The sequence below is a fragment of the Sphaerodactylus townsendi genome, linkage group LG13, assembly GCF_021028975.2.
Source record: "Sphaerodactylus townsendi isolate TG3544 linkage group LG13, MPM_Stown_v2.3, whole genome shotgun sequence".
Classification (NCBI taxonomy): Eukaryota; Metazoa; Chordata; class Lepidosauria; order Squamata; family Sphaerodactylidae; genus Sphaerodactylus; species Sphaerodactylus townsendi.
The window spans coordinates 53884883-53909750 of record NC_059437.1 but is presented as its reverse complement, the minus strand read 5'-3'; the positions used below and the strand labels follow the sequence as shown (position 1 = coordinate 53909750).

Below are 24868 nucleotides of genomic sequence, written 5' to 3'. Positions count from 1 at the left end.
AGAGATTTAATATGTGACTGAGACTGTAACCTTTATCTAGGTGAATCCGTGTCTGTAATTAAGCACACAGACCCCGTGCCTGATCCTCGCGCAGTGAATCAAGACAAGAAGAATATGCTCTTTTCTGTAAGTGAATGATTGAACACATGTTCTGTTTGTGTGTGTATCCATACAAAGCAGGAGCTGTTATGGGGGCGGAGGGGGCGGGGCGGGGGGGGCAGTTGTAGGGCAATTAAAGAGATCCATCTTTGACAGTTGGTGAATTCAGGACTTTTACTAATATGCCACCAGGGTATGCCTAGCCACCTTCTCTGTCCACCCTATCTGGCCCTTTCTTACCCCTTAAAAGTTATTAAACTGATGGCATTCAGATGGAGTCTGTGCTTTGCCTTTTTACTGCAAATCGTTGAGGACTATAAGGCAGCTCGGTTGAGCAGACACACAAAGCTGCGTTTCAGGGAGTCAAACCATTCAACTCTCTGGCCTGCTACTTACTCCAGACCAAAGTATGGTTTACCCTGCTCCATGACATCTGTTGTAAATGGACAGAGCTTGTGGCCTTGTATGCACTTGCGCAAGGCATGCACTTCAGCACTTAGCTGTGGCCCCCGCTGTGTCAACAGCAGTGGAGGAAAAAGCATAGGTTCAAGCTTATTTGCAGGTCTATGCAGGTCTATTTGCAGGAGCAGCAGTGGCATAGGAGGTTAAGACCTCGTGTATCTAATCTGGAAGAACCGGGTTTGATTCTCCGCTCTGCCGCCTGAGCTGTGGAGGCTTATCTGGGGAATTCAGATAGGCCCTTTGCACGCTAGCTGGGTGACCTTGGGCTGGTCACAGTTCTTCTGAGCTCTCTCAGCCCCACCTACCTCACAGGGTGTTTGTTGTGAGGAGGGAAGGGAAAGGAGATTGTAAGCCACTTTGCGTCTCCTTACAGGAGAGAAAGGGGGGATATAAATCCAAACTCTTCTTCTTCTTCTATTCTGTTCTGTGGTTCTAATTTGTGTCAAGGGAGTCTGACATTGCACATCTGCACGAGAGCCAGAGGTATTGTTTGATAGCCCATTTCTTTCTGTTTTCGGGATTTGATCCTCTTTGATCTGAGATTGCAAATGCCTTAGCAGACCAGGTGCTCGGGAGCAACAGCCGCAGAAGGCCATTGCTTTCACATCCTGCATGTGAGCTTCCAAAGGCACCTGGTGGGCCACTGTGAGTAGCAGAGAGCTGGACTAGATGGACTCTGGTCTGATCCAGCTGGCTTGTTCTTATGTTCTTATGCCGCACGACTCTCCCATTTTCTTTTAATCTCTTGATGTTAGGGTACAAACATTGCTGCAGGCAAAGCCATGGGTGTGGTTGTGGCCACGGGGGTGAACACTGAAATTGGCAAAATCCGTGACGAAATGGTGGCCACTGAGCAAGAGAGGACCCCCCTTCAGCAGAAGCTGGATGAATTTGGGGAGCAGCTATCAAAGGTCATCTCGCTCATATGCATTGCGGTGTGGATAATCAACATTGGCCACTTCAACGATCCTGTCCATGGCGGCTCTTGGATTCGGGGTGCCATCTACTACTTCAAAATTGCTGTTGCCCTGGCCGTGGCGGCCATCCCCGAGGGTCTGCCTGCTGTCATCACCACCTGCTTGGCTCTGGGCACTCGCCGAATGGCCAAGAAGAATGCTATCGTGCGGAGCCTCCCGTCGGTTGAAACCCTGGGCTGCACGTCAGTCATTTGCTCAGATAAGACGGGCACTCTCACCACCAACCAGATGTCTGTCTGCAGGGTAAGGATGATATCATCAATGTTAACGTCAGTGTTTCAGAGCTACAAATTCAGTCCGTGTAGCTGTCTGTCTGGCTTTGGTGCTAGAGCCGGCTTCCAAGCTCTGACTTGTTCAGTTCTTCATAGAGACTTTTACCACCACCAAACCATACTTGGGTTTGATAAAGAAGAGAAAAGTTGCCTTTTCTTTAGATTGTGTGATGCGCTGCACAAGAACTGCAGGCTTCGGGGCTTCTATTCCTTGGGTTTCCATTTAATCCTGGGAGAATAAAGCGTACTGTCAGAAGCTTTCATGGCTGGCATCAGTTGGCTGTTGTGGGTTTTCCGAGCTGCGTGGCCGTGGTCTGGTAGTTTTTGCTCCTACGGTTTCGCCCACATCTATGGCTGGCTATGCCTCTGAAGATGCCCGCCATAAATGCAGGTGAAACGTTGGGAGCAAAAACCACCAGATCATGGCCACACAGCCCAGAAAACCCACAACAGCCAATGGAGAGTAGCTTTAGGAATCCTTTCCCTCACCAGAGTATCTTTGAACTATCCAACTAGGGTAAAGTAAAAGTGCAGGCGTGTGCCTTTTTTCCTAGTCTACAAAAGCATCCAGACTTGGTTGCCTAGAAATTATTCTTGTTGTCACAGGCAACCAGTCAATTCAGTTGCCTGATAGAAATGGCGGTGTAACACCACTCCAGTTTTTCCCTTTTCCAAAAGTCTGTGAGGTTTTTGAGATAATTCAACATTAAAGTGCCTTCAGATAATATTAGAGAAGGCTGAGTTCAGTGTAGGCCAAGGTAAAAGCTGGCCCTGCGTAGACTAACTCCTGCTGTATTGTGGGGCTCTGGGCACTCATCCCATCTTCACAACTTCTAACGCTTTTGATAGCATTAAGTGTTTTCAGGCTGGACTAGATGCGGCCCAAATTTAAAATCTGATGCATCATTGGAGATGGTGAAATAAACAGAGTTCTGAGTGGATTCCCAAGGTCACCTTCAATGCCAGACTCTTCATTCTAAGCAGACCAGCCGGCTTTGTTTCTCTTCCTTGAGAAAGCTATTTTGAATGCTAATTGATCCATGCATATCGTAGCATTCTCTAACAATTAAGCCAGACTCTTCACTTTCAATCTGTTGTTCCTCATTTGCTCTTGAAATTCTGAGCAGCAATTTAATGGGAGCACCAAGCGCGATGCCAAATTCAAATTAAGGAACCTTTTTGGAAAGGTGATTTTCTGATCATCCAAGCGGGCTGAAGCAGTATGTTGTACTATGTGACCTTACATTATTTTCTTCAGAGTTACTGGGCCAGAGTTGAATTTCATATGAGCAAAATGGTGATAAAGATGTCTATCTCTGTGTGTAGTTTTTAATGAGGTGTTCTGGGTTGTGAGTCTGGTTTAAAAAAAAAACGACCCCCCCCCCCCCCCCCGCTTTCCTGTTTACCGATCTGTGTTGCTCCCTAGTCTTGTCTCGAAATACTGCTCTAGTGTTTCTGCCTTTGGGACACAAAAACAGTCGCTCATCTGTATTCTGGAGAAGGTTACTTGCAGGGGTATTGCATAACTGCCCATTTCGTAGAGGAGCAGATGCCAAAAAGCAGTGAGGTTCTTCAACACCCAAGTTTTCTCCTTTTGAAGGGAATTTCTTACAATGGAACATTATTCTGTTTCCTTTCTTTGCATCCTTCTCAACTAAAAGAAAAATATGTTTAATCCCACCCCTTATGGGGTAAGGGTCTTTTGTTAATGTCGGGTACATTCGGTAATTCAGAGAGGCTTTAGTTGCAAATTTTTTGGAAGGATGCCTTAGCACGTAAAAGCAGTAAAGCAGCATTTGCCTGTATGCCGGCGGAGGCTATCTCTTTAGGAAGCTTTTGCAAAAGTAATCCTAAGGGATGGTTTTCTGCATTGTGGTTTATTGCCAAACTGTAGCTAGTCCAAGCTGGTGTGGATTTTTAACTCCTTGAGAATTGCATCAAGCAAGCCTTAAAGGAGACTGACTGCAGCCCCAGGAAGTGTTGGAAATTAATATAAAAAGGGTGTGTGCATGTGTATGTGTGTTCTGCCTTGACCCGGGGGATCATGATGCATTTCCAAGTTGCCATAGTCTTCTGTTCGTCAAATTCAGTCTTGAGCTGTGCTGCTTCCTCACTAGGGAAATGTCATGCCCGTCTTCTCTTCAAGAATACTACCCTTTTCAGCCAAAGTGCACCTTGCCTTTTGAATCTCCTGTATCTTATTCCTCATTACTCAGCTCCCGACTACCCTTCCCTGCCTTTGATATCTACTGGGGATGTTGCTTCTTACCCACATTCTGTGGATCATCATGTTAAAATCCTGGTGCTTGGATGCCGGCACAAATCTTTCTTGGGAGTCTGGCACCACTTGCGTTCTTTGCTTGATTCCCCCCCCCCCCCCAAAAGGTCTGGAAATTAATGCTTTGGATGTTAGTGTGATGATGCTTTCCTGGAATGGACTGAGAACAATATGCTTCTGTGCCATAATGGAGTCCCAAGAACTGAAGTAGAAATTTATGTGGAATATTTTCTGCTCAGAGCTGGGTGATGGCCAATGAGGTACTGGCCAGGGGGTTTAAAGGAATGATTGTGTGGGAGGGTCATGACTGGAGGCTTTGAGGGAAAGGCCTAGATCCGTGGTGGTGAACCTTTGGCACTCCAGATGTTATGGACTACAATTCCCATCAGCCCCTGCCAGCATGGCCAATTGGGAATTGTAGTCCATAACATCTGGAATGCCAAAGGTTCTCCACCACTGGCCTAGATGATGTTGCCTTGCCCAGGAACTTCATCCCCTAAACGGAAATATTTTGCATTCATTGGCAAACCTGTTTAAAATGTAGAGATTGAAAATAACACTTCCTTTATATTCCTGTATTTCCTTTTTAAAACCCAAAGATAAGACATGCGATGCTATATAAATCTTGGGTTGCTAACTCCATGCTTCTTAGAAAGCAGCCATGATATTGGGGATGGAAACTGATTCTGAGGTTACCTTGCTTACAATATGGAACGTTGCCATCCTCGTTTAAAAGTGTGCATCAGCTCAGTTTCTGTGGCCGGATCTTCAGCAGAAGAGGTGTGAGGACACCCCTCCCCCCCCCCCCCCCCAGTAAAGGCTGCTTCTTCTGCTTTGGTCAAATTGGAGGGTCGGGGTGGTAAATGATCAAAAGGTCAAGATGGACATCCTTGTCTGGACATTTTCACATAATCCTGAGTCCGTGGCTGGTCATTTTAATCTGTCTCTTCATGGCTAATAAGATGGACTTCGTTGAACTGATGATAGCCGGCACAAAACCTTCTGCATACAGGTGTTTTTTTTTACTTTGACTGTAGATGAGTGCTGAGTTGCTTCAGTTAGTTGAACGTAACTGTAGCCTCGTTTGTCTTGCAGATGTTCATTCTGGACCGAGTGGAAGGGGATAGCTGTTCTCTGAATGAATTTACAGTGTCTGGCTCTACATATGCTCCTATGGGAGAAGTGTAAGAGGTTTTTCCTTGCTAACTACCTGCCAGATTATGCATTTACAGGTTTGGCGGCATGCTTGGCCAGCACCGAGGCTTAGATAATTAGCTGCGTGAAAGAAAGACTGATGCGACACAGTGGAATTGAAGGGCACCTTTGTGATTTGCGTATAAATTTTGAATTGATTGTTTTGGAATGGGGTTGGTCATAGTGAACGACTGAGATTATGACACCAGATCACTGCAACCAGGTCCTGTTGAGCTCGAACGAGCAAATACTGCAGAAGGCCTTACGCGACCTGGGACCCTAGTACCTTCGGGACCGCATTACCCCATACGTCCCAGCTCGACCTCTGCGTTCGGCAGAGGCCAATTTACTGGAGATCCCTGGCCCCTCAATGATGCGGCTGGCCTCCACTCGGGCCAGGGCCTTCTCTACCTTGGCCCCTGCCTGGTGGAACACTCTCCCTCCAGCTGTCCGGGCCCTGCAGGACCTTGGTGATTTCTGCAGGGCTTGTAAGACTGAGCTGTTCCACCGGGCCTTTGGAGAAACCAGGCACTGAGTGTGCCCCCCCCCCCCCAGCCCATGGATCCCCAATACCATCAGGACCCACTACTGGGACACATGGGGCTTAATACCATCAAGACTATCTGCCTCTCCCCTCCTCCTAGAAGGATTAGGTCAGGTGGGATGCCATTTTAGGATATAACTGCTGTTTTATTATATTTATGTCAGTTGATTTTGATGATTTTATGTGTGGTTTTATGCTGTACACTGCCCAGAGCCCCTCGGGGATGGGGCGGTATGTTAAATTAAATAAATAAATAAATAAAGGGCCAACCATCCCCTGCGGGCTTCATTTACGTGGAGTTCTCAAAATGGAACAAATAAGGAGATTCTCTGAGAGACTTCGACAAAATCTCACCTCACTCGGTTTGAAAGTGAAGTGGGATCCTAAATAGTTAAACCCTTAGGTTTTGAGAGGTGAATTCCATTCTATAAGGTTCCCCCCAACCCGTCTTTTTAAAAGGCACCATGCCCTCTTGGTGTCATCGGTGAACCCTAAGACAAGCCATTGGATGTTTGGGGGATTTATGGCGTGAAGGACGCAAGAATGAGAGGGTAGCAGTTGCTAACTGGTGTCATCCTGCCAGCTGCTAGCAAGTAAACTGTGCTGTTATACAAGCAGTGGGAACGAAAGCCTCACAGTTCATTTGTTTCCGACAGGCATAAAGATGACAAACTTGTCAGATGCTCTCAGTATGATGGCCTTATAGAATTGGCAACCATCTGTGCCCTCTGCAACGACTCTTCTCTGGATTTCAATGAGGTGAGCCTCTCTTTTCCTAAACAGGACAGCAGCAGAAAGAACAAAATGGCCGCTCTGCACAAGAAACAAGTGCTATCTTGAGATGTGCCTGGAAATAAGAAATATCAAGCTGTTAACCTGCAGTCACAGCTTTCCATGTGTGAAGAGCAGCCAGGGACAGCGAATGGAAACTGTACAGTCAATATGTTCTAGACCAGGGGTAGGGAACCTGCGGCTCTCCAGAGGTTCAGGAACTACAATTCCCATCAGCCTCTATCAGCATGGCCAATTGGCAGGTGCTGGTGAGAGAACTGATAAAGATGGTCCTAGTGTGGTGGCGTGCTGGTAGAGAACTGAGTGAGTGTAGTTCTAACACCTCTGGAAGGACTATTCTCAAAATTTCAAATATCCTGCCAGGATCCACGTTGGGTCACTATTTGACCAACGCTAGTCTGTCACTTGCACTACAGTGGACAAGAGTAGATAATCAGAGGTTAATATGCTGAATGCTTTCTGTGCTGGCAGCAGTATGGTCAGGAAAGGAAAGCATTCCTGTTTCTAAGCCGTGATGGCGAACCTATGGCACTCCAGATGTTCATGCACTACAATTCCCATCAGCCCCTGCCAGCTTGGCCAATTGGTGAATTCCGCAGGGCCTGTAAGACTGAGTTGTTCCACCGGGCCTTTGGAGTAACCAGCCGTTGATGGTGCCCCCCCCCCTCCTGTTCTCGTTTCTGTTTATATCTTTTTATTGATGGAGCCAGCAGTCTTCCCATTTAGGGAGGGTTTTAAAATGGGTTTGCTGGGCGCCCGATTTCGATTTTAAACTTTGTACTAACCGCTGTTTTTAATGGGGATTTAGTAATCTATTTATATTGGAATCTAATTGTTTAGTTTTTGATTGTGTTTAGCTGTATTATGATTTAACTTTGTTGTACACCGCCCAGAGCCCTTTGGGGATAGGGCAGTATATAAAACTAATAAACAAACAAACAAACATCTGGAGTGCCATAGGTTCGCCACCACTGTAAGGGGACGTCTCTTTTTTTAAAAAATGGCATTTGATGGTTCCATTTGATGCCAAAAAACACAGCTTACAAATGCTCTGACCCTGTGTTTCCACAGCACTGCAGTTAAGGGGGGCAGGAGAAAGCTGGAGGCTGAGGAGAGATGGAGGAAAAGAGAGCAGAATGTGCAGCAAACAGAATTATTCTCTTGGTTAGACATTGCTAGTGGGGTTGGAAGGAGGCAACTTGATGCTTGTTCCTCGTACTCAGAACACAAGGCAACAGAGTAGGAGCACATGAATAGCACAGCCCCCCCCCCTCCAAAAAAACCCTGAGCAACATGAAATTGAAGATAAACTGACCTGCTCATACTTCTCAGTGAAGAGACTTGAAAGGATTGTCACGTTTCAGATGTTTTTTGCGACAGGATATGTCTGCTGCTGTTATCAGAACTTAAAAGGCAACGTGTAGCAGATTGCAGACAGGATAATGTTTTTAAAAGCTGTGGTTATTTGATTACGCTGATTCTGTGGACATGTGTTCTACCAAACCCTTCACAGTTGCGGCTCTAGGTTAGTCTGCTATTGCACTAACGTGTTTTGATCTTTGAACGAAGGCAAAGGGAGTATATGAGAAGGTTGGTGAAGCTACCGAGACCGCCCTCACTTGTCTGGTGGAGAAGATGAACGTGTTTGACACAGAATTGAAAGGCTTGTCCAGAATTGAACGCGCCAATGCTTGCAACTCGGTCAGTGGTTCTACAATTGTGCACACAGAACTGGATTAAATAAGTCTCCTTTTGCCCAAGCTCATTCCAGTCCCAATTCTGACATTGCCCGTCTTCCCCTTGGCCTCCCAGGTGATAAAGCAACTCATGAAGAAAGAGTTCACTCTCGAGTTCTCACGAGATAGAAAATCGATGTCCGTGTACTGCACGCCGAACAAGCCCAGCCGGATCGCCATGAGCAAGATGTTCATTAAGGCAAGCATGCTTATGGGGTCGCGGTTGGTAATCAGCTAAAAGGCAGCAGGGCTCCTGAGGTTTTGCCAAAACGAATTTGCAGCACAATCTCCCCAAATAAATCCAGGCTTAGTATTTCAGCTCCTGGAGTGAGGGAGCCGCTGCTTTACGTGTGCTCTTAATAGGTCTACGGCAGGAAGGCAAACGACTCAACTCGATTCTGGCTGACGAGGCTAATCCATTTGTGTATTGTGCTCCTGCAGGGTGCTCCTGAAGGTGTGATTGACAGGTGTACACACGTCCGGGTCGGAAGCACTAAGATACCATTGACACCTGGAATTAAGCAGAAGATCCTGACCGTCATCCGAGAGTGGGGCACGGGCAGAGACACGTTGCGTTGTCTAGCCCTGGCAACTCACGACAATCCACCCAGGAGGGATGAAATGAACCTGGAGGATTCTGCAAACTTCATCAGCTACGAGGTGAGTGTAATGTCGTGTTTTTGCTTGAGCTTCTTTGTCCCCGCGCCAAGAGAACAGTCACCATCTGCACATGCCGCAAATGAAGGAGTAAAGACTTTTCTCATTGGGTAGCCTGGGTGGTGTGTTGCCCTTTGACTCTAGAGATCTTGGTTCAAGTCTGTCTGATCTTTGACTTGATGGCCTTATCTGGAGCCACTCACTCTCTGCCTGCCTTTACCACCTGTAAAAGAAGAAGAAGAAGAAGAAGAGTTTGGATTTATATCCCCCCTTTCTCTCCTGCAGGAGACTCAAAGGGGCTTACAATCTCCTTGCCCTTCCCCCCTCACAACAAACACCCTGTGAGGTAGGTGGGGCTGAGAGAGCTCCGAGAAGCTGTGACTAGCCCAAGGTCACCCAGCTGGCGTGTGTGGGAGTGCCCAGGCTAATCTGAATTCCCCAGATAAGCCTCCACAGCTCAGGCGGCAGAGCTGGGAATCAAACCCAGTTCCTCCAGACTAGATACACGAGCTCTTTACCTCCTACGCCACTGCTGCGTAGTTGATGAACATCACAGCGCTGCTGTTAAGAATGGCTGCAAATTAAACTTAAATGCTGCCTCGTGGGGCAAAGCTGCAGTACTGCAGTCCAAAGCTCTTTACCTTTAACACTACTGTAGTGTAAAATTGTAAGACTCTTGTTCTGTTGAACAAGGAGAGCACGCAACTTGGTGTCATGGGAAGGGCTGTTTCAGAGGAGTTGCTGGTGCTTTGCGTGCAGAAAGTCCCAGGCTCAAACCCCAGCAACTACAGCCAAAAAGTCCGTGCTTGTGGAATTGCGTGTGAAGAGTCTGTTCTTCATGCTTTATTGTGTTGCCCCCTATACAACAGGCCTAGGAGCAAATATTCGGAACCTTTACTGATGGCTCTTGAAGAGCTTGCTGATAATTAATTATATTTCTCTTGAATGGTGCCTGTAAGGAGATTCTGGAGCCGGGAGCTAAATGTTCTGTCGTTGATGAACATGTATAAAAGGGTTTATTGTATTTAATTACTGAGTTACTATGCCGTTAAAGGTCGTTGAACTGAACTCAGGAGTCTGTGCAGTAGATGAAATGAACAACCTTTGCCTGAAATCCTGGAAAGTTGCTACCAGTCTGAATAGGCAGTACTGGAACTTGTGGACTAACAGTCTGATTCAGTGTAAGGCAACTACATTTGTTACTGTACAATAGGTGATGTGACATAGAAGACCTGACTTTAATTGCCAATCTTATTTTAGACCAATCTGACCTTCGTCGGCTGTGTGGGGATGCTGGATCCCCCCAGAATTGAAGTGGCTTCGTCCATAAAGCTGTGCAGGCAAGCCGGCATTCGTGTGATCATGATAACTGGGGATAACAAAGGGACCGCGGTGGCCATCTGTCGCCGCATCGGCATCTTTGGAGAAGACGAGGATGTCACCTCAAGAGCCTTCACTGGCCGTGAATTTGACGAACTCACCCCAGCTGCCCAGAGGGACGCTTGCCTAAATGCCCGCTGCTTTGCCCGCGTGGAACCTTCTCACAAGTCTAAAATTGTTGAGTTTCTGCAGTCTTTTGATGAGATCACAGCTATGGTAAGTTGTTGGGGACAAGTAGCTTCTTACATGAAGAAAAATCTAGTGCCTAAATGAAGAGCAGTGTATAATAATGGGTGGGGGAAGTGGGTTTGCTTTATGTAGTTGATTTTTATTAGAGATTAAATCCAGGCAGGTATCTTGGCAGTACAAAAATTCAGGAGAGGCTGTATTGTTGAAGGCTGTTGCAGCTGGAATTAACCGGCTGTTGTAGGTTTTGTGGGCTGTGAGGCAGTGGTCTGGTAGTTTTTGCTTCTAACATTTCACCCACATCAATGTCTGGGAGCCATAGGAGCAGAAACTACCAAACCGTGGCCATGCATCCTGGAAAACTCACAATCAGTAGAGAGACTGCTTGCATTAATTATTTCTTGGAGTATGGTATGGGTGTGTGTGTGGGGAGGGGGGGTGTCCCAGTTTTTGGTTGATAGAAACAGGCTTTAGTTTGCAAATTGTTTGTATGTTCGAAGCCTTAACTTTGAAAAGCAGAAATAAGGACATCCATGAGCATATATAGAGTTCCTTCTCCAGCCAGTTCTATAAACCTCACGTTGGGGAGCTGGGGGTCAAGTAGAGTTAACACTTGAACGTCAGCCTGGTCCTCTGTGTCAACTTTCAACCTTTGTGCTTCAGACGGGCGATGGTGTAAACGATGCCCCAGCCTTGAAGAAGGCAGAAATTGGAATTGCGATGGGGTCGGGCACCGCGGTCGCGAAGACCGCTTCAGAAATGGTGCTGGCGGATGACAATTTCTCAACGATCGTAGCTGCTGTGGAAGAGGGCCGTGCAATCTACAATAACATGAAACAGTTCATTCGCTACCTCATCTCTTCCAATGTTGGGGAGGTTGTCTGGTAGGTGTCTCCAGCATTTGCAGCTCTTCCGGGGACTAGAGGCAATGCTGGTGACTTGGGACAAATGCCGTCCCAAGAAAGTAAATCAAGCAGCTGCAGGAATCCTTCCTGTCGGGATGTTGTCTGGGAGGCTGAAGGGGGGAATGCCACGCCAGAAAACTTCACTTTTGGGTTTATGTCTGTGGTATGGTTTCTTACCCCAGGGTCTTGGGTGTCTCCAAACCAGAATGCTATTCATTATTTCAGCTGCTTTGGATGCAGAGAGTGGGGATCAGAGGTGCCAGCGGCTTCCCACTCTGACAGATGTAGGTCTGAAGCTCTTTCCCGTAGGCCACGTGCATTTTAGTCACCAGATGTTAGTTCTAAAACATGGAGGCCTGCTGCTGAAATGCCTGTAAAGAACTCTAACCTGGAATGGCATGGGTTCGGTAAACTGGGGTAGATGGAAAACCTGAGATGGATCTCTTATCTGTGATGAGGAAGCTTAGGTACAATTGTATTAGAGTAAAAGTATGCAGGACAGGGGGTAATTCTGTGTGTGTTTGTTTTTTGGTAGTATCTTCCTGACTGCTGCTCTGGGTTTCCCTGAAGCTTTAATTCCCGTCCAGCTGTTGTGGGTGAACCTTGTGACTGACGGCCTCCCTGCCACGGCCCTGGGATTCAACCCCCCCGACCTGGACATAATGAACAAACCTCCTCGCAATCCTAAGGAGCCCCTGATCTCTGGCTGGCTCTTTTTCCGTTATTTGGCAATTGGATGTGAGTGTTCTCCTTGTCTTTTGACATTTCGGCCCACTTCTGCAGTGGCCCTACAGTGATGCTGCTAAAGTTGAGTTGCTGCTAAAGTTGAGTTGAGTTCCCGAAGCCTAAAAAAAGCCCAAAATATTCTGAGAGACCCGTCTCATCCAGCACACTCTCTTTTTGAACTGTCACCATCCGGCAGACAATGCAGGTCTATCAAAACTAGGACAAAGAGGCTTAGAGACAGCTTCTACTCTAGAGCTGTGGCTATGCTAAACTCCGCGGCTTCGTGTTGATGTGTTTGGGGCTGTGTAGGGATGGGTGGAGGAAGGGGAAAGGGAGGATGGGGTATGAGTCTGAAATTGTGTGCATCGAGGAATGCTGCTGTAAATTTCGTTGTGGATGCACAATGACAATAAAATGCTTATGCTTATGCTTATGCATTTTTGTTTCCAACCAACCAGGATTGGTTGGTCTGACCCACTAAGAATGGCTGTGATTAAGAAGAAGCATTTGGATTTATATCCGCCCCCTTTCTCTCCTGTAAGGAGACTGAAAGGGGCTTACAATCTCATTTCCCTTCCCCCCTCCCCCCACAACAAACGCCCTGTGAGGTGGGTGGGGCTGAGAAACCTCAAAGAACTGTGACTAGGCCAAGGTCACCCAGCTGGCCTGTGTTGGTGTGCACAAGTTAATCTGGTTCACCAGATAAGCCTCCACAGCTCAAGTGGCAGAGCGGGGAATCAAACTTGGTTCTCCAGATTAGAGCGCACCTGCTCTTAACCACTACACCACGCTGGCTGTCAAGAGGAAGCAGCACAGTTTATGTTAACTTGGATGACAGTTACAGATATTGGGGGTGGGGTGCGTGTAGAAAGCCAGCATGTCATGGTTAAGACCGGCAGGCTCGAATCTGGAGAACCAGATTCGACCACAGGTGTCAAACTCGTGGCCTTCAGATGTTATGGACTACAGTTCTCATCACCCCCTGCCAGCATGATGCTGGCAGGGGATGATGGGAACTGTAGTCCATAACATCTGGAGGGCCGCGAGTTTGACACCTATTCCCACACATGAAACCTGCTGGGTGCCCCTGGGCCAGTCAGAACTCTCCCAGCTCAGGTGGAGGCAGGCAGGCAATGGCTAACCACCTGCCAATGTATTTTGCCTTGAAAACCCTGTTGGGCTGCCACGAGTCAGGTGTGACCTGGCAGCGCACACCCTCACGTAGACTCATCACACAAAAAGCTTGTACCCTGTCGCCGTGTGCAGCGAGGGCTTTTTAAAAAGATGAGACGTGGTCTTGGGAAGAGTCCAGTTGCAGTGAATGGGGGGGCTGAGATCTAAGCGTGGGTACCAATTACAGGAAACGGGCAAAGGTTGCACAGTAACCTATTGTGCGGAGGGGAGAGTTCAGGTGAGGTCAGCTGGCAGCACAGATGCTCCATTATTCGGCCTGCTGAGTCGTGTGCTCTTTTTCTCTCTCGAAGGCTACGTTGGAGCTGCTACCGTGGGGGCTGCCGCCTGGTGGTTTATCGCGGCTGACGGCGGCCCAAGAATCACCTTCTACCAGCTGGTATTACTTCCTATTATTTCAAAAACCGAAACACTGTTAGAGTTTCAGAGCAAAGCTCATATTTTTTGAGACAACGGCTAGCTTAGCTTGATTGTTTGAGTACGATACTGAGATCTGAGAATGGCTTTTACAGCCCTGGCCCCGGCCTGGTGGAACACTCTCCCTCCAGCTGTCCGGGCCCTGCGGGATCTTGGTGAGTTCCGCAGGGCCTGTAAGACCGAGTTGTTCCGCCGGGCCTTTGGAGTTACCAGCCGCTGAGTATGGCTCCCCTGCTCGTCTACATCTAGATAATCCTCCTATGGAGGAGTCCGGCTGCTCCCTAGGGGAGGGTTTTAAGAGTAAGGACTCACTGGGCGCCTTTTATTATGATTACCGCTGTTTTAACAAAATTTCGTATGGTTTAGTATGTTTTAATGATGGAGCCTTATGGGTCGTTGTTGTTTTAATTATATTGTTCGCTCCTGAACTCGTTGTATTAGTTCTGTTGTACACCGCCCAGAGCCCTTGGGGATGGGGCGGTATAAAAATTTAATTAATTAATTAATTAATTAATTAATAAATAAATAAATAAATAAATAAAGAGGCCACCAGTTTTCACCTGTGTCAAGATATAAAATCTGTGATTAATCTGTTCTTGTTAAAGTCACAGTGCAGCAGCTGTCCTTTTATGCAGTGCCAGCATGAGATTATTTTGATCTGCAAGACAGAGTGTAGCTAGGTTGACTTGTGCCTTGCGTCTTCCAGAGCCATTTCCTGCAGTGCAAGGATGAAAACCCAGATTTTGACGGTGTCGACTGTGTTGTCTTTGAGTCTCCATATCCTATGACGATGGCCCTGTCCGTCTTGGTCACTATTGAGATGTGCAATGCCCTCAACAGGTGAGTTTGTTTATCCTATCCCCCCCTTGGGTCTGCCGTGACTGCTTTCACTCACCAGCCTTTCACAGCCTGTGTCCTGTTGCAAAAAGCACTATATACAGGAATTTCTTGGGTGCTGTGTGGTTTCCGGGCTGTATGGCCGTGTTCTAGCAGCATTCTCTCCTGACGTTTCGCCTGCATCTGTGGCTGGCATCTTCAGAGGATCCTCTGAAGATGCCAGCCATACAGATACAAGTTGCAATCAGAAAAATACTGCTAAATAAATTGCGACCATGGCTTCTACACCACCATTCCGTGAATGAAAGCCTTCAACAATATATATACAGGAATGTTTGCAGCATATTAGATGTGCAGCAGGCCTGGTATTAGTTGCCTGCTGAGCAAAGCACCATGGAACGATGAAATCTCACGTCTGCACTGTTTCTTGCAGCCTGTCAGAGAACCAGTCCTTGCTACGGATGCCTCCATGGGAGAACGTCTGGCTGCTGGGTTCCATCTGCCTTTCCATGTCTCTTCATTTCCTCATCCTTTATGTGGAGCCGCTGCCAGTAAGTTTGCTGGAGAATCACCAGCCAAAGCTGCTCTTCCCAGGAACCTCTGGGGTCTCCCTTCCGCCTCCTGGCTCTGCGGCAAGACTTTAACCATTTCTTTTTTCTGTTCCGCTTTCACAGCTGATCTTCCAAATCACGCCTCTGAATCTGACCCAGTGGCTGATGGTGTTGAAAATCTCGCTACCCGTCATTCTCCTGGATGAGACACTTAAATTTGTGGCGCGTAACTACTTAGAGCCTGGTAAAGATAGTCTGCTGCCTGCCACCAAACCGATCCTCATCGCATGCACTTCCAAGAAAAGGGATTTCCTGGCCGTTTGTGTTCATTACCTTGCCCTTGGTTATCTGGCTGTATAGCACAGACACTAACTTTAGCGACATGTTCTTGTCTTGACCTGAAGTGATAACAGTTTGACAGAGATGTTTAACTTAAATCGATTTTATTGTTTAAAAGCAATTGTCTTATTCTGCTGAATTTTCACATGAACATATTTGCCGGTGACTGAGGTTTCATATTCCTAGATTTTTTTTGGATTTTCTCCCCGACTCCAGTAGGGGAGCAGTATTTCCTCCCCCCCCTCCTTTTTTTACACAACTAGGGTGTCCATTGACATGTACAGAGAAATTAACACTATTTTATGCAAATATTTTTTGTAGAGGAGAAAGCATGTACAGTGTTCTGTTTACTAGTTCACTCATCCTTGTAAAAAAACAAAAGTGTTTTTTTTGGGGGGGGGGAGTGCCAGTGGACACTATTAGCAAACTTCAATTGGTAGCAGATTTTAGGGAATGAATGTTTTTGCGTGTCTTTTTTTTTCTCTGCAACTAAAAGCATGCAGTCGTGCGTGTCTTCTGCATGGTCATCTAATCTCAATTTGTCGTTCAGTTGGACTTTTTCTGCGCTGGGCAAAGGATACGGCTACCTCGGTATATTCCCTAGCCCCTTTTCTTCTATTCTCCCAGACTTTCTTCCCCTCCCACTTTCTGCATTTTAAGTTCTGACTTAATTTTGTTTACACCATCTTAACGAGAGGTATGCCTGTTCTAGCTAGTGCAGAAAATTCCATTCCAGGTGCAGCCTGTGAACGTTCTATGGTGGGTGTTCTCCCCCTCCTCTCCCCTTAACACAAGTAGGGATTTTTTAATTATTTATTTAAAGGTCGTATTATTTTTTACTGTAACAGCATTGTTTCACCAGCATTGCCTGTTCTGGGAGGGTGGGGGAGAAGCGGAAGAGAGAGAGAGAGAGGGTTACCTGGATGGACTTCAAGCAGGAAGTAACAAAAAATAATAAAACTACTTTTTAATTGAGAGATTTCTATGGCTTCCTTTCCATTAAGCCCTAGGAAACGGAGTTCCTTTTTAATTATCAATATATATATTTTTGCATGTGTTTAAAAAAAACCTTTTTGTCCCATCGGTTTTCCCCCCTTCTTTGTTTTTACATCTGAGCATTTGGGAACGGGACCCGGAAGCAAATAACTCAGATTTCCACATCTGGAGTTCTTACTGGTTTTTGTTAAACCTCTTACTGTCAGTGACACATCTTGGGGCATAGTGGTCTGCTGGCCACATTCTTCTAGCCTGAAGTGGAAAAGTAACAGAAGTTTCCTGCCGATTGTGCGTGTGTTGATGGCGTTATTATTGTGTTTTGTAGGGGAATCTGTAAGTACCTACATGACCAAATAGAACATATTTTATTATGGGAACTATTTTTTGTATTTTTAATGTGACACTAACCACCATCGACATTCTAATAAGATAAATGTTAAGCGCCTGATGATGTAGAGTGTTCCCCTTACTAAGAGTTAGGTCCCCTGTACCAACAATGTGTAAGTTCATTAACAGTCCTAACTGTGTGGTGTTTCTCTCCAATGCCTTCCAACATTCATCGACTGAAGTGAGTATTTCTTTTCCATTTCACCATTCCAGTGGTGATGTGCTGTTAAAAAAAAAGCATATGCTGTATACATGTCAAAGAATAAATGCTAATTTTTCCTCCATTTCATGCTGCGTTTTGTCAGATAATTCTGCTGTGCTACATTATTATCACCACTCTTTGCACTCTACATCCAGTAGCAGAAGGGCCAAATGACTCGAACCATCAGGGCATTTGTGTCTGCAGTTTCTCCCTGCTTAATCTTTAGAACTAACCTGGTGGGAGTTGTGCCCTGAGAGGCTCAGAAAATTACAGCTCTTGTTCTGAAATTGCGTTCGTTCTCCTCTAGCAACTGTCAGTATCTGCAGCATAGCTTGATGGTGGGAGCTCCTCAAAAGAAGCGGGGGTACCTGGCTACCAGCCCTATGCTGCTTGTCATGACATGCAACTTGGGTGGTGTTGGAGTGGTTCCCCCCCCCCCTTTGTTCAAAGACGTCATGAGCCTTGCCAGCAATAACAGGTCACGGCTCTTGCGAATTAGAATTTCTAAGTAGTTTGATCTGAACCCAGTTCCTTGATTGTTCCTGCTGGGCAGAAGACTCCTGCCGCTTAGGAAGAGTGCGTACTGGAAGTTGCGCCCGGGGGGCAACACCTGTTCCGTTAACCCCATACGCTCCACCCACCTTATCCAACAGCTACCTGCCACAGGCTGCCCATGCCCGGCTGAAGGAGGGGCCTGATAGAGGAGCCAGGCCGAAGGGGCAGTCCGCCTTGCAGGCTCCCCTAGCAGCGGGCGAGATGACCTGCGCAGACGGGCTGTGGGCACCCCGTGACCCAATATAAGGGGAATTGCCTGGGTCATTGACTACGTATGTTCCTCTGGCGAATCGCCCATTGCGCTCTGCTGTGCTGCAGAAAAAAGCAGTAGCGGAAGTGAGATTGTAGAGCCAGTGGTGGCCGAACCTTTTGTACTCCAGATGTTATGGACTACAATTCCCCATCGAAGCTCCTGCCAGCATGGCCCAATTAGCCCATGCTGGCGGGGAAATTGATGGAAGCCATGTAGTCCATCTGGAAGTCTAAGGTGCTCCTACCGCGGCTCAGTAAATGGACTAATCTTATTACAGCTTAAAGAAGCTCACAAGGGCATCATTTTGGCAGTGAAGTGTGCTGGCTTCACACATTCTGGCCAGAGTTAGAATACACTGTCACTGTGACAAGCACTGGACACTTGAAGGCTTTCTGATGGCAAAATTCAGAAACTCCTTCATATACTGAGCCAACACCCAAACAGGCATTCAGAACCATGCTGTGAGCCTTCGCAGCTGGGTGCTGGCCTGCCCAACACAGCAAGATTGCCACCCATCAAGAGTCCGAAAGAGAGGATCCCCAGTACCCCCCACCTTGACGTATTATTGGCGGGTTTCCCCTCCGGTCCTGTTGGACTGGAGAACTGGCTAACTAGCGGCTGGCGGGAGAGAGGGCAGGGGAAAAGCTGAGGTCTGGCGCATGGTATAGCCAGGACCAGGGACTGCCTCCTTACACTACCCAGGACAAGCCTCTCTGCATTTCATCCCGTTGGTTAGCTGCCCACAGCCTGCCCAGCTCTTACAGCTTCATATGGCAATCCTTCCTCTGAGGAATCAGAGAAGCCTCTGCCAGCCGAGGGAGCAAACTGGCTACCCCCTCAGACTGGCCCCACCAGGCTGTTCCTTCAGCCAGCAGAGCCTCTACCAGCTGAAGGAGCAGGCGGGCGGGGCCGCCCAGGAACTTGAGGAGGCAACCTACAACTACTTAAGGTAAGGGTGTAGCACCCGGGCAGTGGAGAGAGAGGAAGAGGAGGGAGAGGGTGCCCAGAACTGGGTGTTATCCCTGGGCACCATTCTCCCCTCCCCATCCCTTGGAGCCTGCGCGGTTCCTCAAGGGGTTAATTTTGTAAGACCCCTGCTTCTGTCCGTGTTACTAGCAATAGGTCTTGTTAGTCAGGGTCCCCTTTTGTATTAGTGGACTGTGCTGAAGTTGGATTAATGGGCATTAGTTTGTGTTTTCCTAACTTCGCACAAAAGTGAGTTTAAGAGACAGTTCTAAGGCATCTTGCTGTTCATAGCTGCCATCCCAAATAAGAGCCTTTTCCATTTGAGCTAGACCAGGTAGTGAGTATCGGGACAGTGGCAGAGAAAACCCGGTTTGTCTGTATCTGCAGCATGACTGCTTGAAAAGGGAGCTAGAACCAAATGGAGGCATAAAAACGGTCATGAGTTTGTGACCCATCCTTCTTCGCAAGGGAAGTGCCAGCGTGCTATGTAGCTCCTGGTGCGACACAGGATTCTGAAATGGCTGTCCTAGGCTCCTTCCGTACATGCTGAATAATGCACTTTCAATCCACTTTGCAGTTGCATTTTACTGTGTGGAAAATCCACTTGCAAACAATTGTGAAAGTGCGTTATTCTGCTTGTGCGGAGGGCGCCTGAGCTCTCCCTTTGCCTGCCCAGATCCAGGGGCTTTCTCTTTCTCTGGTGGGCACAGAGATTCTTTCTGCTCCTGTTGGGAGAGTCTTCTTTTCTGGATGTTTAAGTGTTTACACACGGTCTGGCTTCCGTCTTGCAACACTTTACAGCCAGGCCTTTCAAATTTCTCGCTCTGATACTCGAGGGAAATCTACATGGCTTTAGATAAGTGAGTTATGTAGGAGAGGTTGCAGCTGAGGCACTGGAATCGTACCATGCCGAAGGTGAAGTTACCACCATTGCCCTTCAAAATGGAACTCCCAGCTACGAGGCTCAGGAAGGCCCCCTGGTTAGCAGAAAACGCTGGGTTAGATAGCCAGAGGCCTAATGAGGTCCAAAGGAGATTCGTGTCTCTTTTTAAAGTGTAGTTTCCACTGTTCACCGGCTTCCTTAGTTGCTCGTCTTTGTGAACTGCATGGGGAGCAATTTGAAGGTAAGCTTTTAACAGGCCAGAAGATAACAAAAGATGATTAAAAGATTACTGGCAAGACTTGCTTCCAGACAGTGCTGGGCGTTCATGACCACTGGGGACTGAGTGGCTGTTCTGTACGGAAAGTATCCCTTTTCGAGTGGTGAGATGGCATGACAGGGAACTAGCCCACTAACTTTTCCCTCTGCAGAGAAGGCGTCAGCAGCAGGGGATGTAGCTTGGGGACCATCAACATTTAGGGGGGCATACAACAGGCTCTTTTCATGGAGTAGCGCAGTTAGTCCTGTCACATCTGGTAGTTCAAGGAGAAAATTAAAGGGTACATTTTTCCAGGTAGGTTTCCACCTCAGGAACCCTCGTTAAAGTGCAGCCCAGTGTTCAGTAGTCTTTGACCATATGCAACACCGCTAAGAGTTAAAAGCTAAAGATAGTTTTAAACTACACAGGTATGCTGTAGCTTCTAGATTCATAGGTGTCCGGAACTTCGCGTGACCCCTCAGATGTTATGGACTACAGTTCCCATCATCCCCTGCCAGCATGATGCTGGCAGGGGATGACATGGCTGTAGTCCATAACATTCTGGAGAGCCATGCGGTCTCTTTCTAGTTCAGGGGTCTGCAACCTGCGGCTCTCCTGATGTTCATGGACTACAATTCCCATCAGCCCCTGCCACTATGGCCAATTGATGGGGGCTGGTGGGAATTGTGATCCCATGGTTTATCTGGAGAAACCACGAAAGGGCCAGAGCTTCCCTATGAATTAAAACACCTGGGATTTGGGCTGTTGACTTCGCATTCTGTTGGCCAATGGAAGGAGCCACCTTGAAAGCTCAACGAAGTGAAGCACATCTATTCTGCGTGTGGAAACTCCCCGGTTCTGCCTCCAGTATCTCTAGTCCTAAGTGCTCTCTGGTACCAAGGCCAAGGGGTTTCCCTCCCTGAGATTCTGAAGGATTTCTACTGTTGGCGTAGAAGACCCACAGCTAGTTGGGTCAATGGCCTTACTAAAGCATAGGTATCAAACTCGTGGCCCTCCAGATGTTATGGACTACAGTTCCCATCATCCCCTGCCAGCATGATGCTGGCAGGGGATGACGAGCTAGCGAATATAACATCCATGGAGAACAGACCATTTACTAATTACTGAAAGCGGTAAAGCAGTTACAGGTGTTCAAATGACCAATTCACAAGCCCTACTTCTTTCTTAGAAGCGTCTGAGGCAGGATTGTTAACTTTTCTTTCAAACAAGAAGTATTGACTCTTTGTCTTTTTAAGAACCTTTTTTTAACACAAAATGTTTGGCATAAACGGGTTGAACGGTACTTTTTAAAGAACTGGTGTCCACAGGGCAAGGGGCCCTCCTGTGTGGTGATAAAATGCAGTACAGCAGCTTCCGAGAGTCTTCCGTAGACACGGCTGATTAGATACGTTGGTGAACACGGGGAGAAAAGGTGGGATTGTTAGGGGGGGGGGGGCGAGGCATAGGTGAAGCAACCCAGACTGTCTGTCCTTGCACCTGTCTCGTTGATTTCTTGCACTTCCTAATCATTGTTTCCCTAATCTCTGCTAATGGGCGTTTTTTAAAGTAACTTGGTCAGGAACAAGATACCTGCATACTTTAACACCAACTTCTGTGGGGACGGAGAGCCAGAAATTTTACAAAAACTGACTAAAAAATAAGAATACAGGGTTTGCAGCCTGAATTAGACAAGGCCTTTCCCCTAATCTTCTTTGTCACCACTGCTGGCATTATCTGGTGGAAAAATCTTGTCCAAGAAAATCCCTTCATGGCCGTCCACCCCCAGCCCTTGTGTCCATACACAGCAGATTAAAATGGGACTTGGATACTGTATTTGGGGGGGGGGGAGGAGGGAAAAGCAAGTTCCTGTAATGCTGACTGTTGTACCTTTGATACTTTTAGTAATTTCCCAGGTGCTCCTGATAATTGCTTTCTAAACTAGTAATTCATCCTTTAAATGGACCTGGCACCTGAAAAATCCAGATTAAATTACTAGAATTTGAACCTTTTCCCCCCTAAGTGAGTTAGTAATGCAGAACGCTGTTGCCAAGGGAAAACTGGTAGATCCAGAAAGTTTCTTTGTTGTATGCACAGGAAGTACCATAGAAGAGGACTGATAAAGGCAGTTTCCCCCAAGCGTGACAAGCTTTAATGCAGTGGCAAAAGCAAAATGAATAGGCTGCACCGACTTGCCCCAAAGTTTCTTACGACTGTTACAGGTTTTTGGGTAGGTTTGGTGAAGACATGCCTGGCATTTAGGGTTGGTCTATACCATAAGTGTCAAACTCGTGCCCCTCCAGATGTTATCGACTACAGTTCCCATCATGGACTACTGCCAGGGGATGATGGGAACTGTAGTCCATAACATCTGGAGGGGCGTGAGTTCGACACCCCTGGTCTATACAGGCAGGTGCAATCACTTGATAACTCTCAGCTAGATGCGTCAGCCTGCTAAGTGCCGTGCATGGAACAGATACTTGCTGACTGTAGAATTCTGTCTGGTGGCTTCTTTCATCCATGAAGCCAGGGCAGTCGAGCAGAGGTGACCACCATGACTGCATTGTGTCAACCAACCTTCAGTTGGTTCCCATGGCAATAGGGGAAAAACCTGTAGACTTCTAGAGTGCTGAAAGCCCTGAAAGGAAAGATCTTCAGCAACCTGCTGCAGCGATACCTTTTAAGGGAATGCCTGATCTTCTGTATTCTCTTTCCATTCCTGCCTTATGCAGCAGCTACCGAATCAAGATATTTGGTATTTGGTTGGTCTCCAGTCATCAAATCCTTTGACAGGAGCTCCCCAGGCTGTTTTGCCAGGGTCTGCAGAGAGAGCAGAAAATAATACTCTCCTTAAATGAACGTTCTCTCATCTTTTAACTTATTCATGCTTTCCAATTAACCCTCATTCCTCCCACTGGAAAATGGGAGCCCTGAAGTCAGTTAACATTTTCCCACTATCCCTATTGAGGCTTTCGATTTGTTTTTGTTTTCTTAAGTTTTGCTTTTATTAAGTCTTTTTTAAAAATCCATCTTTTCTAACTAATGTTTATCTTTCTCTCTTTTCTCTTTCTTTTTTTCCCTTTGCAGCAAAACTGGAGTAATCACTTAGCCCTAAGCAAATTTTGCAGAAACGTAAGATTAATTTTTGTTGTGTGCATGCGTCTTTAGCTAACATCTACGAAGCTTATCTGCATGAGTCTTGTAAACGAAAACAGAAACAAAATTCTTTCCCTAGGGAGGGAGGAAAAAATAGAACTGAAAACTCGTGTTCTGTGAAGGAAGTGTGTGGTGCTCTTTAAGCTTCAGTTCATATACAGATCTCCAAATGTGCAATATAGTTTTTAACTGATAAAACAGACCTCTGCAAGGAAGTTTTGGGGTTCTTTGCTGCATGAAGACAACAGTCTCCCTAAACTGCTAAGCGAGAATTGAGGAGTGGTGACCGGCCAAGTTTTATTCTCCTTTTTTCATATTTCGTTGTGTAAAATGTCATAGTTGATACAATGTACAATATTGGATTGTAATGCATGCTTTCCAGTTGTAAGTAGCCAATAATCTCTATTGTATCTTAACATACCACTTTAAAACAGCTCTGTACAATATGCAGTTCTATTTATACAGATTCATTGACAACGGTACTGTTGTTGAACGTTTGAAGAAACTGTTAAAAAAAACCCCTTCGATTCCATAACTTCCGCTTTTTAAAAAAAATATCTTGGAGTGTGCAAATAGACTTATTTTGCACTGTAATAATGTAACTTATTTAAATCTAAAGCCGTAGACACACATTGGTGCAATACACATGTTGTGATGGCGTTTTATCTTAACAGCAACAGAAGCCTAATCATGAACGTTGTTCAAGCAGCACGTGAGACTTATTTTTTAGAAGTTGTAAATAACATTGGTGGTTCTGATTCAATGCTGACAATAACGGGCATCACACCTACCATTCTGGTTTCAGGTAAAATAAACTTATTCTATGATAACACTGTTGGCGTGTTGTTTGGATCCGCTTTCTTTTGCCCCTTGGTACGTGCAAGTTTCATAATAAATGTTTTATTGTTTAAAATGCGAAAAAAGAGACATAAACAGACAATAAAAATAGACATACTAAGAACGTAATAGGGTATGAACAAGCATGCCCTTAATAGGTACGATGATAACCATTGGCAAAGCAAAGTCTAGTGCTATAATATTGCATGTCTCATTCTTACTTGGCCATATGGTATATTTAGGACTGAGGATAGTATGTTCTCATGAACATTTCTTAACTTATTATAAAGAAGAAAAGAAAAGGGAGAAGGTACGGGCAAGTTTTGAAAGAGCCGATTCTTAGCACTAAATACTAGCTAGCAGTCATGTATTTATTACAGAGCCGTGGTAAGAGTACGTCTGAAGACTGCACCATGTCCCAGACTCATGTGGCGTAGAAGATTGGGTGGCATTTCTAATGATCCCCTTGCCATTTTTAAAATCATGAGCTTTTGTGAAGACTATATGCAGTTAGGAGGGCACCACAGAAAGCCATCCTGTTGCTACAATATTGACTGTGCATACCAACCTCTGGATGGAGTTTGGAGTTCTCCCAGACTTGCAGCTGAATTCCAGAGTACAGGGATCAGTTTCCTTGGAGAAAATGGCAGTTTGGGAGCATGGACTCTAGCATTGAAGAAGAAGAGGAAGAGGAGGAGGAGGAGGAAGAGGAGGAAGAAGAGGAGGAGGAGTTTGGATTTATATCCCCCCCTTTCTCTCCTGCAGGAGACTCAAAGGGGCTGACAATCTCCTTGCCCTTCCCCCCTCACAACAAACTTGCCACCCTTAGGAAAGGTG

The 24868-nt window shown here is 46.5% G+C and overlaps 1 protein-coding gene across 1 annotated transcript in view; it reads left to right on the top strand.

The window, feature by feature from the left end:
• ATP2A2 (ATPase sarcoplasmic/endoplasmic reticulum Ca2+ transporting 2) overlaps positions 1–24026 on the top strand; it is a 59679-nt gene extending 35653 nt beyond the window's left edge. Inside the window, exons 7-21 of the mRNA XM_048514499.1 lie at positions 41–126; positions 1317–1781; positions 5184–5272; positions 6483–6585; positions 8188–8319; positions 8431–8553; positions 8796–9014; positions 10272–10607; positions 11241–11461; positions 12018–12220; positions 13693–13778; positions 14523–14656; positions 15087–15204; positions 15328–15448; positions 23126–24026. Coding sequence (XP_048370456.1) covers positions 41–126; positions 1317–1781; positions 5184–5272; positions 6483–6585; positions 8188–8319; positions 8431–8553; positions 8796–9014; positions 10272–10607; positions 11241–11461; positions 12018–12220; positions 13693–13778; positions 14523–14656; positions 15087–15204; positions 15328–15448; positions 23126–23139 — 2450 coding nt within the window. The 3' untranslated portion in view covers positions 23140–24026. The remainder of the gene's footprint in view (positions 1–40; positions 127–1316; positions 1782–5183; positions 5273–6482; positions 6586–8187; positions 8320–8430; positions 8554–8795; positions 9015–10271; positions 10608–11240; positions 11462–12017; positions 12221–13692; positions 13779–14522; positions 14657–15086; positions 15205–15327; positions 15449–23125) is intronic.
• The last annotated feature ends 842 nt before the right edge of the window (positions 24027–24868 follow it).